At 48.4% G+C, this 13168-nt stretch overlaps 1 protein-coding gene across 1 annotated transcript in view; it reads right to left on the reverse strand.

Annotated features, from left to right (window-relative positions):
• Positions 1 to 13168, reverse strand: part of SYTL3 (synaptotagmin like 3) — a 111306-nt gene that overhangs the window by 41940 nt on the left and 56198 nt on the right. The window contains exons 9-11 of the mRNA XM_025382178.1: positions 12060 to 12138; positions 7586 to 7710; positions 49 to 183 (exon numbers count right to left, since the gene is read on the reverse strand). Coding sequence (XP_025237963.1) covers positions 49 to 183; positions 7586 to 7710; positions 12060 to 12138 — 339 coding nt within the window. The remainder of the gene's footprint in view (positions 1 to 48; positions 184 to 7585; positions 7711 to 12059; positions 12139 to 13168) is intronic.

The following is a 13168-nucleotide window of genomic DNA, read 5'->3' on the forward strand; positions in this document are numbered from 1 at the left end:
GCTTTCAAACAAACAAACAAAAAAAAAGAGCACTGGAATGAGACTCACATGTCTAAAACCTCCAGAGAATATGGCACTGGGCGCCGGACTGGATGGGAGATTCTGTTGCTTCAAAATAGGGTTAGTGGAGCTTTTGGGATCCTCTTGATTGAGAGGTTTCAGAATATCTGGTGCACTGATCTTCTGGAGAAGGAAAAACAAAAATTAATATTATAGTCTCCATCCCTGTTTGGTTTTGTTCCAATGTGGTGACTTCAGCAAGCATCTATTACTTGATGTTACTAATACGCAAACCTCTGAGTAGGAGGACACACTTGCATTTGGTATATGTGTGTGTGCACACACACACACATATGCACACACACGCACACACACACACGCACACAGGGCCCAGAGACAGACAACATCCAGCTTTGGGATAGTCATGAACAGTAATGGGTAGATCACTCGTGGATTAGTAAAAGTCTTAAAGAAGTCCAAATTTTAGCCTTAATAAATAGTCCTGGCATTTAATCACTTGTTATATAATAACTGGCCTGATAAGCAGAGTTTTAGCTCTAAGATGCTTCTAAAAAGGGAACAATCAAAATATGTCTCTAAATTTTCTAAAACTACTTTGCTAATTGTTGACCCTTCTTTATTTTTTCTTTCTTTTTTTGAGATGGAGTCTTGCTCTGTCACCCAGGCTGGAGGCTGGAGAGCAGTGGCACAATCTTGGCTCACTGCAGCCTCCATCTCTCGGGTTCCAGCAATTCTCCTGCCTCAACCTCCCAAGTAGCTGGAACTACAGGCATGTGCCACCACACTGGCTAATTTTTGTATTTTTAGTAGGGATGGGGTTTCACCATGTTGGTCAGGCTGACCTGAAACTCCTGACCTCAAGTGATCCACCTGCCTCAGCCTCCCAGAGCGCTGGGATTCCAGGCATGAGCCACCGCGCACAGCCAAGCTGACACTTCTGTGATGTATACAGCTGTGTTTTCCAATATGGTAGTCACCAGCCACACATGACTACTCAAATTACTTGAAATCAAACAAAATTAACTTCTCAGTTGCACTCGACCCATTTCAAATGCTCAGTGGCCACATGCAGCCATGGTCATTGTTTGGACAGCTCACATAAAGATCATTCCCATCCCTGCAGAAAGTTCCATCGGACAGTGCCCGTAGAGCGCAATAAACACAACAGGCAAGGTGGGAAAACCTCTTAATGGCTGAAAATACCAACTTTCCAAGTGGATACTTTAGTTTTTGGTGCTGGGTTGGAAGCAGAACTCAGAAATACAACTGTTGCCCCACAGTCATAATTTTCAGGAAGAAAAAACTAAGTGAGAATACGACAGAACAAATGAAAGAAAAGATTACCTCCGCGTTATTGATGTTCTGCATCCCCAGAATGCCAACGTAATTCCTACAGACATTTATTTGTTAGGCAACACTATATTTGCGCCACCACGCGAAATTCTGGGGGCTGGTAGAAGGGGAGGAAGAGAGGAGAAAGAGGAGAAGATGAAAGGTCCATCCTCCAAGGGCTCACTAGCTAGTAGGAAGACAGAGACACCATTCAAATGGAAGCACCAGCCAGGTCAATGGCAAAGAGGCCAGGGAGAGTATCTTCAGCATGCAAGCCTCTAGGATGGTCTTCAGTGGGGCTGCAATTATCCGAGGGGGTGCTGAGGCTGGTTGGGGTAAGCCTGAGAGGGAAGGCCTTCCCCCTGGAGCAACTGGTGACGGTTAAACAGAAAGCACATCCTAGACCTGCAGACACGTGGACACAGATCACGAACACAGGGGATGTGCGATGTTGTCTGAGGGGACACTAACGGTGTGACAGAAGTGTCCACCAAAGCCACAGCAAAGGAGCCAGAGGCTGGAAGAGCCAGCAGATCCAATGAGAGGGGTTCAAGAATGAAGGTGTGCCAAACAGGGGAAAAAGTAGGAGAAAAAGCTTACCTGCAGTTAAAGAAAGGCACATTTTAAATAACTGCCCATTATATTGGCAAATGTTAAAAATTATAAAGTTGAGTTTTACTAGATGAAAACAGTCCTGGAGATGGATGGTGGTGATGGGAATGTTAAAAATTATAAAGTTGAGTTTTACTAGATGAAGAGAGTCCTAGAGATGGATGGTGGTGATGGGTGCAGAACATTAGGAATGTTTTCAATGCCATGAACTATACACTTAAAATGGCATAGATGGTAAGTCTTATGTGTATTTTACTATAATAAACATTTTGAGGAAAAAAAAAGGTACAAAGTTGAGTGTTGGCAAGAGTGCTAGAAAACAGGTCACTGTCCTGTCAGTGGTCAGGTAAACTGAGTCAACCTCAGCGGAAGGCAACTTGGCAGCATGAACTAAAAGCCCTAAAAAGTAGCTGTTAGGCTGGGCACAGTGGCTCATACCTGTAATCCCAGCACTTTGGGAGGCTAAGGCAGGTGGATCACGAGGTCAGGAGATCGAGACCATCCTGGCTAACAAAGTGAAACCCTGCCTCTACCAAAAATACAAAAATTAGCCAGGCGTGGTGGCACATGCCCGTAGTCCCAGCTACTCAGGAGGCTGAGGCAGGACAATCACTTGAACCTGGGAGGCGGAGGTTGCAGTGAGCCGAGATTGCGCCACCACACTCTAGCCTGGGCAACAGAGCAAGACTCCATCTAAAAAAAAAAAAAGGAAGAAAAAACGTAGCTGTTAAAAAGGAATAGCTGGCCAGGCACAGTGGCTCATGCCTGTAATCCCAGCACTTTGAGGGGCTGAGGGGGGCAGATCACCTGAGGTTAGAAGTTCAAGACCAGCCTGGCCAACATGGTGAAACCCTGTCTCTACTAAAAATACAAAAATTAGCTGGGCGTGGTGGCACATGCCTGTAGTCCTAGCTACTTAGGAGGCTGAGACAGGAAAATGGCTTGAACCTGGGAGAAGGAGGTTGCAGTGAGCCGAGATCACTTACTCCACTGCCAGCCTGGGTGACAGAGTGAGACTCTATCTCAAAAAAAAAAAAAAAAAAAAAAAAAGGAAAGAAAATCTTCTTCCTCCACCTCTGTCCTCAGTTCCCCCCTCCAGAGATAGCCCCTGCTGATGGTTTTTAGGCATTCTTCCTGTTTAACAGGTGCATGTTTTTATGGCTAATATAAGTCAATACTGTACATTCATAACACATACAATAAAATCCCAGTGGAACGCACAAGACAGGAGAGGCAAGAATTCACTTATTGAAGAATCCTGGCCCAGATGCTTAAGTGAGCATTTTTGAAGGGGTGTTTGCAGAATATGTGGTTCAAACTTAACAGTCAGAGAAGCGGTGTGGAAAAGATGCTGAGCTGTTTTCTCAGTTAACATCTCCAGGTCACTGCGTGATTTTAAGGCAGGAGGATCCCTTGAGCCCAGGAGTTCAAGACCAGTCTGGGCAACATGGTAAAACCCTATCTCCAGAAAAAATACAAAAATCAGCTGGGTGGAATGGTGCACCCTTGTAGTCCCAGCTACTTGGGGGTGCTGAGGTGGGAGGATCACCTGAGCCCAGGAGGTTGAGGCTGCAATGAGCCATGTTCGCACCACTACACTCCAGCCCGGGTGACAAAGACAGACCTTGTCTCTAAAAAAAAAAAAAGTTATCCACTACTTCTGTGCCTCAATGTAGCCACTTGCAAGGTGGACACCAACATCCCCCACTTCCAAAGCAGGGGCACCGTGTTCTATAATTAACGTTGACAAGATGCTCCAACATGCTCTGATGAAAACGAGAGGAATTTTGGTGAGCTCCCCAGCTAAGGCATGGGTAACTGCAGTCTGATGAATGTTCTATTTAAAGATGTACTCCAGGGCCACGTACGGTGGCTCACACCTGTAATCCCAGCACTTTGGGAGGCTACGGCAGGCAGATCGAATTGAGCTCAGGAGTTTGAGACTAGCCTAGGCAACACAGCAAAACCCCATTTCTACTAAAAATCCAAAAATTAGCCGGGTGTGGTGGTGCATGCCTGTAATCCCATCCACTCAAGAGGCTGAGGCAGGAGAATCATGAACTGGGGAGGAAGAGGTTGCAGTGAGCCAAGACTGTGCCATTGCACTCCAGCCTGGGCAACAGAATGAGACTCTGTCTCAAACATAAATAAAAATGAATAAATAGAGATGTACTCCTTATATTTTAACCCAATAGTTATTTAGCATTTATAAATCATACTATCAAAGATGAGTACTTTATAAATATTTGGTTAAATTGTCCCTTAAAACAGCCATATCGGGCTGGGTGTGGTGGCTCACACCTGTAATCCTGGCACTTTGGGAGGCCTAGGTGGGAGGATTGCTTGAGCCCAGGAGTTTGAGACCAGCTTGGGCAACACAGTGAGACCCCCATCTCTACTAAAAATAAAAATTAAAAGAAAATCAGCCAGACATGGTGCCATATGCCTGTAGTCTCAGCTACTTGGGAGGCTGAAGTGGGAAGATCACTTAAGCATAGGAGATCAAGGCTATAGTGACCCATGATAGCACCATTGTACTCCAGCCTGGGCAAGAGAGCGAGACTTGGTCTCAAAACAAAGAAACCAACCCAGCCACATCCTCAAGGTGGGGAGAGAGAAGGCCTGTAGAAAGTTGGAAGCATGTCCTGCCAAGGGCATGGCTGAGAAGTGGACACAGGCATAACAACGTCTACTTAGATGGGCTCTCCCCTCACTGTCTCCCCTGTACCCCACCACTTCTATCCCTGAGCTCCCAGAGCCCATCAAACAACCCCGGCCAGGCTCTGGGCCATGTGCACGTACAGCAGGGGCGGGGGCGTGCCGAGGACTCACGGGCCATCCTCACGCAGAACGCCACAAGCCCAGCCTGTGGTGCGCGGGATGTGCCACCACACAGCACAGCATGGTGTAAATGGGAAGTGCATCCCACTTCAGGGGCAGGGGCAGGGTGTGGCTGGTCTCTGGAGCAGGCTCCACCTAGCGCTTGGTCATCTCTTGGCCCCAGTGTCCCCGTCTTCAATGGGGACAGGAACAGTGCAAATTTCATAGGGCTGTCTTAAGGATAACAAAGGCTGAATACCTCTGAGGGGCATTACGCTGAGAATAATGCCAGGCATCTGGTTAACCCTAAGTCAATGTTAGACTCTGAGTGGTTTCCTGTGATTCAGGCGAGTAAGAGAATTACTCATACTTCCACAATCCCCTTCCTGAACCCTCTTTCTTCAGCGGTCCTCATTTGTCCTTCTTACAGGAACATAGAGTTTAGAATTCAGAGTCAAATCCTGGGTTTGCTCCTGGCTCTATCTTTCATTCAGTATGTGACATTAGGCATGTTGGTTAACCTCTCACTGAAACTAAGGTTCTTGAGAGAGAGAGAGAGAGAGAGAGAGAGAGAGAGAGAGAGAGATTTTTTTTTTTTTTTTTTTGAGACAGAGTTTCACTCTTGTCGCCCAGGCTGGAGTGCAATGGCACGATCTCGGCTTACTGCAACCTCCGCCTCCTAGGTTCAAGCGATTCTCCTGCCTCAGCCTCCTCAGTAGTTGGGATCACAGGCACCTGCCATCATGCCTGGCTAATTTTTGTATTTTTAGTAGACACAGGGTTTTACCGTGTTGGCCAGGCTGGTCTTGAACTTTTGACCTCAGGTGATCCACCCACCTCAACCTCCCAAAGTGCTGGGATTACAGGCATGAGCCATGGTGCCTGGCCAATTTTTAAAATTTTTAATTATTATTATTATTATTTAAGACAGGGTTTCACTCTGTCACCCAGGCTGGAGTGCAGTGGTGCAACCATGGGTCACTGCAGCCTTGACCTCCTGGGCTCAAGAGATCCTACCACCTCAGTCTCCTGAGTAGCTGGGATTATAGACATGTGCCACCACACCCGGCTAATATTTGCATTTTTGTAGAGACAGCGTTTCCCTATGTTGTCCAGGCTGGTCTCAAACTCCTTGGCACAAGTTATCTGCCCACCTCGGCTTCCCAAAGTGCTGGGATTACAGGCATGGGCTACCAGGCTCGGCCGATCTTTATCATGGGAGTAACAATATCTATCACAGTATTTTTGTAAGCATTAAATGTGATAAAGTAGGTAAGAAAAAATGCTGTCACCATGTGTGGAACACAGGGCTTCATAAGGGGCTGCTAACCCTCCCCTCCGCCTGTTTCACTAGGAGAAGGAGTGATCCCCCGAGGGAGTTCAGATGGCACTTCTGTAGACCCTGGGAAGCTGGCAGGAGCTGACACTTGTGTTATAGAATTTCAAACACCTGCCAAATACATTTCAAACCGTCTAGACACCTCGTTCCTAAAGTGTGGTCTGAGAACTTCACAGCATAGACTTCGCCAGATCCCAGGAGCTCACCAAAAATGCATCTGCAGCTCCTCATCTCACGTCCACCCCGCAGCTACTGATTCGGAATCTGCATTTTAAGACCCCCAGTGACTCCCATACTCATAAGAGCTGGGAATCACTGGCCCAGAGTTCAGTCCTCTTTTGGCTACACAACCTTTGGCATGTGACTTAATCTCTCTAAGCCTCCATTTCTTTACACGTAAAATGAGGTTGCATGCAATACCTACCCTAGAGGGTGGTTATGAAGATAAAACGAGATAGCTTAGTTAAGCTTTTAGTACAGAGTCCAGCACATCATAGTAAATGCTGGCAATTTAGATAAAATATTTAGATGACTTACATAGCAAATCAAGATACTATATTATCTCATTAGATGTTTACAAAACCTTGTGCTGTGGGCAGAACAGGTATCAATTATCATCTTCATTTTATAGAGGGGTAGGTACATGGGCTCGAGTGGGAGGCAAGACGTGAACTCTCAAGAGGCTGTGTGCAAGTTCCAGCAGGAGAGGGGGACTGACCTCACACCCTCGCCTAAAGGACAGTCTGTCTGGGGACAGCTTGAGTGGAGTCCACAGCAGCAGAGAAGGGACACCCGTTCTGTCCAGCCTACCAGGGCAGTCACATCAACTCTGCAAGCAACAGCTAGTGGCACCTGCCCAGCCAAGGCACCTCAGCTGAACTAGAATGCAGGTTTTCCAGTTCCAAGGTTGGCTTTCTCTCATACCCGAAGCATTCACTCCAGGCTGGGTTAGTCCTGGTGGGAAGGTGGAATAATTATTTCCCTAGACGCCTTTACTAGGGGAGCTCTCACTTGTGGTGTGGACAGCAGGGGAAGAGCGCCCCACGGGCTTTATGTTTTCAATAGTTTCCATCAGAGGCCAGGACAGATTTTAACCAGAGGCCGCTGGTCTTGCAGACTCAAGGGCTAACTCGGCAGGTGTGGGCCCTGCAGGAAGCCCTTGGGCTTTGGTGCAGGCTTGAAGCTGGCAGGGAGCTCTGTGGACACAGAGGAGCCTCAGGGGCTGGTGATTAGGTGGAAGCCTTTCCCTGTACTGAACAGTTTTCCAGACTGACCTTGAATCCTGACCTGCCTTGGGCCAGGCCTGCCCTAATAGAAGCGCTGACTGGTAATGATGTTTTTCTGATGGCTGTTTTTCCATAAAACCAAAGAAAACATAAATCTACAGAGAAGGCAGGCTAGAAAGTTCTGGAAGACAACATGAAGGTGAACAGCATGGAGGCCTTGTGGGGCTCAGGGTACCCTGGTGGTGACGTTGACCGCGGTGTCAGACTGGCTCCGTCTCTCTGTCTGGCCCGCACACTGCCCAGAGCCCGTGGCAAGAAGATGCTTCTCAGAGGCCATGTCATTCTGGGATTTGGAGAGCTCTAAAAGGCAAACACAAGGGTTGACGGGTGGGAACACGCAGCTTTGCTGAGACTTGTGGGAGCCTCTTTTGGGGTTCCCTGAACCCACAGACAGTAGGTCGCAAGGTCCCAAGAGGGCAAAGTGCACAGAGGCGCAAGGGTGGCACATCCCCTCACCAAGTGCAGAGGCGTCGGGAGGGTGAGCAGACAGTGTGCTGGATCAGGGCAGGAGAAGGCTGGCTTCCTTCAAGGTCCCGCTGTGGTCACCCGGGCCATAGTCAGGGTGAGGTGAAGGGAAATCATCCACCCAAGCTCCCCTGCGTTCCAGGTCACACATATGTGTGTACACTCGTCCAAACACGAAGGTGGCAGCCTACCAAACAAGCTGGCTTTCTAGGGGTTCCTTACAAAGATGTTACAACTTAACACCATTTCTTGTGACTCTCTGAAGTGAGGTAAAAATAAGATTTGGGGTGTCCTCATAACAATTATAGTAAGCAAACTCTGGAAAGATGACTGTAAACAAATTTGTTTGTACCGTGTAATAGTGGTCTAGAATAAAGATGAATAAAGTTCGAAGGAAGGAAGCCACACACAGAAGTGAGAGAACCACCTTGAAGATGGTTTCATCCTTCAAAGATGGTTTCATTTTCCCTTGAGACCCCCATTCCTCCAAACGAGGACCTTAAAACTGTCTCTAGATCTGTGCTGTCTGGTAGAGAGACAATGCAAGTCACACATATTATTTTAAATTTTTATAGTAGCCACATTAAAAAAGTTAAAAAAAAAAAAACAGGTAAAATTAACTCTATTTTATTTATTTATTTTATTTATTTATTTATTTTTGAGATGGAGTCTCACTCTGTTGCCCAGGCTGGAGTGCAATGATGTGATCTCGGCTCACTGCAACCTCTGCCTCCTTGGTTCAAGCAATTCTCGTGTCTCAGCCTCCCAAGTAGCTGGGATTACAGGTGTGTATCACCACACTCGGCTAAGTTTTGTATTTTTAGTAGAGACAGGGTTTCACCATGTTGGCCAGGCTGGTCTCGAACTCCTGAGGAGCTCAAGATATCCACCCACCTTGGCCTCCCAAAGTGCTGGGATTACAGGCTTGAGCCCGGCCAAATTAATTTTAATTCTATATTTAGTTTAACACAATATATCCAAAATATTAAAACATGTCATCAATATTAAAGTTATCCATGAAATATTTTACTTTTGTTGGATTCCAAGCCTCTGAAACCCAGTGTGCTCACTTTGGTAGTGCATCTTGCAGCCATATTTCAGGGGCTCAAAAGCGACACGTGGTTAGAGGCTACTGCAATGGACAGCGTGGCTCTCGACCTCCCTGGCTGGCTTTGGATCCACTCCTTGGGATGTTATTGCATGAATCCTCTATCCTCTCGCTATGTATGGGTTCTCTCCCGCCTGCACTGCCCAGGAATGAGTCCTGCAGTGACTTTTCCCTCTAAAGAGGGAAATTCAACACACGCTCCCCGAAACTGCTGGGGTGTCCAGCTTCTCCACCAGGATGCCTCCTAGCCTCCCCTGATAGCAATGCCATCCCCACATCCTCAAGGTGACCATCAAGAAACACTGGGGTATCTTTCTAAGGCCAGCAGCTCCCAAGGTACTAGCACGCACCAGATCCTCAAAGTGGACAAAGGAAAGGACACGCTCAGATGGCCCATCCCAGTCTGGGCTGTGACGCTGTGAGGGGCTCTAATTTCCAACCCCTTAGGAGGAACTGGTCCCCCAGCAATCTCTTCGTGCCCACCCCAAAGCCTGGGCCTATATGGGCCATTTAAAGTTCACAGACAAGGGGAGAGGACGGGCCTTCTTGAGAAATTTGGGCCCTAAGAAATAGGTTTATGGGTCAGTATTATTAGGGGACAAAGGATAAGGAAGAGAAAGAAATGCAGATTGCTTCTAAGCAAGCCGTTTTCTCATTTCCTCTTCCCCCTTCTAAGGGGGACGACAAAGCTGACATCTTCTTGAAATGTACTGATAATACACAGAGCTGCGGTCACTCATTTCCTTCCGCTGGTTTGACTTCATTGGGCAGCTTCAGCAGCTAGAGGTTGTAATTCTGGGTCAGCTTTCAAAACCCCTCAGGGGCAAGGCCACCCTTCAGCACCCGGGCCAGTGCAGAGTCTGGGGCCCTCCACAGCCCCTCCCCGAGGACCTCAGGTGCCAATCTGACTTCCTCCCCTGAGAATGAGGCTTCCCTCTGCACCCACTTCTGTGGGGAAACAGACAGCCAAAAAGATAACAGGGGCACGAGAAGAAGAGCTCAAAATCCAAAGCAATAGGAGTCAGTGCCTACAGGACGGGAGAAGGGTGTGTGTGTGGTCACGTGTCCTGTTCCTGCAGAACCAGGGGAAGCACTTGGGAAAGGTCAGAGGCAAAGCACCACTCCCAGGAACCAGAAAGCTGGGGTTTTCTATCTCTGCCTCTGGGCAGGGGCGGGGGTGGGGTGGGGGAGTGGGTGCTGGGGGGTGTGTGTGTGTGTGTATAGGTTATGTGGTTTCAGTCAGCTTCCCACATCTGAGAAGGGATGCTTGCTGCTTTGCTCTTGTGAATTCCCCCACACCTCACCCAGGGACTAGCTCTAGTCGTCCAACTGGGTATTTCACTGGTTAGCCTCAAGTGTGTGAGCAGGTACACAGGCCAGGCTATGGGGTGGCTGTCTGACAGCTGTGAGCACATCCAATGCACCTGTGTGTAGGGCTGGGAGCGTCCAGAAGGCGCGTGTGTGCTGACGTGTGTGTCCCACCTCTCTGGATTTCGGTGGCTGAGGGATGACAGGGCTGGGGCTAACTCCAAGGCACTGATTCCACAGTGGCAGTGGTGGGAGACAATTCACAGAAGCCACATAGATTTGGAGAAGGGCTGTCCATCTAGAAAGACATACAGGGAAGGGTGGACTAGCACCTACTGGGGTGTGGGTGGGAAAACAGCACCAACAAGAGAACAGGGAGCCAGGACAGCTGAAAAACGAATTCCAGGCCGAGGGGCACAGTGCAGGGGTACTATCAGCGAGCCCCGCAGGGTGGGAGCAGTGATTTTTAAGCCACCAAGTGCTCTTAGCAAACAAGGCTCATGAAATTCAGCTGCTTCCTCCCTCTGAACAAGGAAGGAACAGACCATTGCATGAGAGAGTCACTGTTTCTGTTCATCTGAAGAGCAGTGCTCTGACGTCCATTGTCATCGTGTGACAGCTGAGACAGGGCTCATGAGGAATATGGACAACTAATTAAAGTCATATAAAGAGACTGTCTCAGAGCCAAGTGCAGCACTGAGACCATCTGCACGCAACTGCAGAAAAAGGGATGATGAAGAGAAGCCGAGCAGAAACACAGTGAAAGAGAAATCCATGCCTAAGGACACTTGAGCCCACTAAGGACATTTTCTAAACACCTGACCAGCCCTGGGCATCTTAGGAGGCATGAAAAGGAGTCTGTCCTCTGGGACTTGCATTTTAAGATAAATAGAGAAAAAAGTATCTGAACAGAGAGAACACTGAAAGACACAAGATTCCAAGTGGAAGTGGTTCCGGGTTACGTGCACCGGAAAATCACAGGATTACTGCTAACCGAAGAAAATACATTTACCAAGGAGAAAAGGAGAAAGGTGAAGTAATTCCATGCAGATGATAGATATTGGGCCCCACCGGCCTGAAAGGTTCTGGTTTTACATTCCCTGAAATTACATCTTTCTTTTCTTCTCTTTTTTGTTTTTTGTTTTTTGTTTTTTGAGATGGAGTCTTGCTCTGCTGCTAAGGCTGTAGTCCAGTGGTGCGATCTCGGCTCAATGCAACCTCCGCCTCCTGGGTTCAAGTGATTCTCCTGCCTCAGCTTCCCCAGTAGCTGGGATTACAAGCACCCACCACCACGCCCAGCTAATTTTTGTATTTTTAGTGGAGACGGGGTTTCACCATGTTGGCCAGACTGGTCTCGAACTCCTGAATTCAAGTGATCCACCCACCTTGGCCTCCCAAAGTGCTGGGATGACAGGTGTGAGCCAACAGGTCCAGCCCTGAAATTATCTCTTTACGTTTTCTCTGTTGGTCCTCAGGGAAGTCTAAACTCCTTTGCCCATGACGCTGAGCTAGGCAGGTTTTGGCGGGAGTAGGGGAAACTGAGCCAGCCTTGTAGACTGAAATGGCATTTCCCTTCCCACAAGGAACCATAGGCCTGCTCTGTTGGGAAAGAGGTGAAGGGTCAGGTGCTGTGGCTTTCCCCGGGGTCCAGACACAAAGTGAGTGGCCTGAGGGACAGTGCCAACTGAGATCACCGGCCAGGCCCTAGCCAGTGGGCTCGGCTGGTCTGGAGGGTGGTGGGAAAACACATCATGAAGCATGCACTTACTTTTCACGTGGGTAGCAAGAGACAGAAACAAATTTTCCACGGACTTATTAAATCCTCTACACTGACCAAGTTCCTGTAACTAAAACAGAGACAGAAGGAGAGAATGAGAATTACGCTTGATGACTTGTGTTTGCTTCAGCAGCGTCCAGGCTGCCAACCCCAAAACACTGGCATGTGGGTGTGTGGGCATGAGTGTGGGTGTGGTGCTGGGGGTGCAGGTGGGCGTGGCTGTGTGCATGCAGGCCTGGAGGTGGACAGCAGTCTTCCGGAGGGGTAGGCATCCTCTTTATTCAGTGTCTCTCCCTGCTTTTGATATTCACATTGAAGGAGCATTATCAGTGGGTTATGCTCAAGATGACAAGTACCCCTGGGAAATGATGACTGGCATTTCACTGGCTCAAAGACTGTACTCAAGTAAATTACTGCTTGTTTAACCTCTTTTCTCCTATGGCTCCACCCCAACTCCATGCAGAGTGGGATGTCAACAGTGGCAGAATGCGGGTGGCACAGAGGATAAGGATGGTAAAAGCTACAAGGTGACCAGCTGAGAGCTGAGGGGCTCCACTTCCCAAAGCAGAAGAGAAGGAAAAAAAAAGATAAAACAACAGAAAGGAGTTCACTTCCTTCTCCAAGTCTCATTCATTCATCCATCCATCCACCCATCTAGCCACCAAACCTTCATCCATCCTACCATCCATCCAATCATCCATCAGTCCGATAAATACATCTTGAGCATGTAGGTACTGAAACAACTCTGGAGAATTTGAAATCTCAAGGAGAAAGGAGAGCAGGATTTTGAAGGTCACCCCAGAGTCTCAGTTTGAAATTGAAAAAGAAGGCCGGGCGCGGTGGCTCAAGCCTGTAATCCCAGCACTTTGGGAGGCTGAGACGGGCGGATCACGAGGTCAGGAGATCGAGACCATCCTGGCTAACACGGTGAAACCCCGTCTCTACTAAAAAATACAAAAAACTAGCCGGGCGAGGTGGTGGGCGCCTGTAGTCCCAGCTACTCGGGAGGCTGAGGCAGGAGAATGGCGTGAACCCGGGAGGCGGAGCTTGCAGTGAGCTGAGATCCGGCCACTGCACTCCAGCCTGGTCGACAGAGCGAG

This window comes from Theropithecus gelada, chromosome 4, assembly GCF_003255815.1.
Source record: "Theropithecus gelada isolate Dixy chromosome 4, Tgel_1.0, whole genome shotgun sequence".
NCBI classification, from domain to species: Eukaryota; Metazoa; Chordata; class Mammalia; order Primates; family Cercopithecidae; genus Theropithecus; species Theropithecus gelada.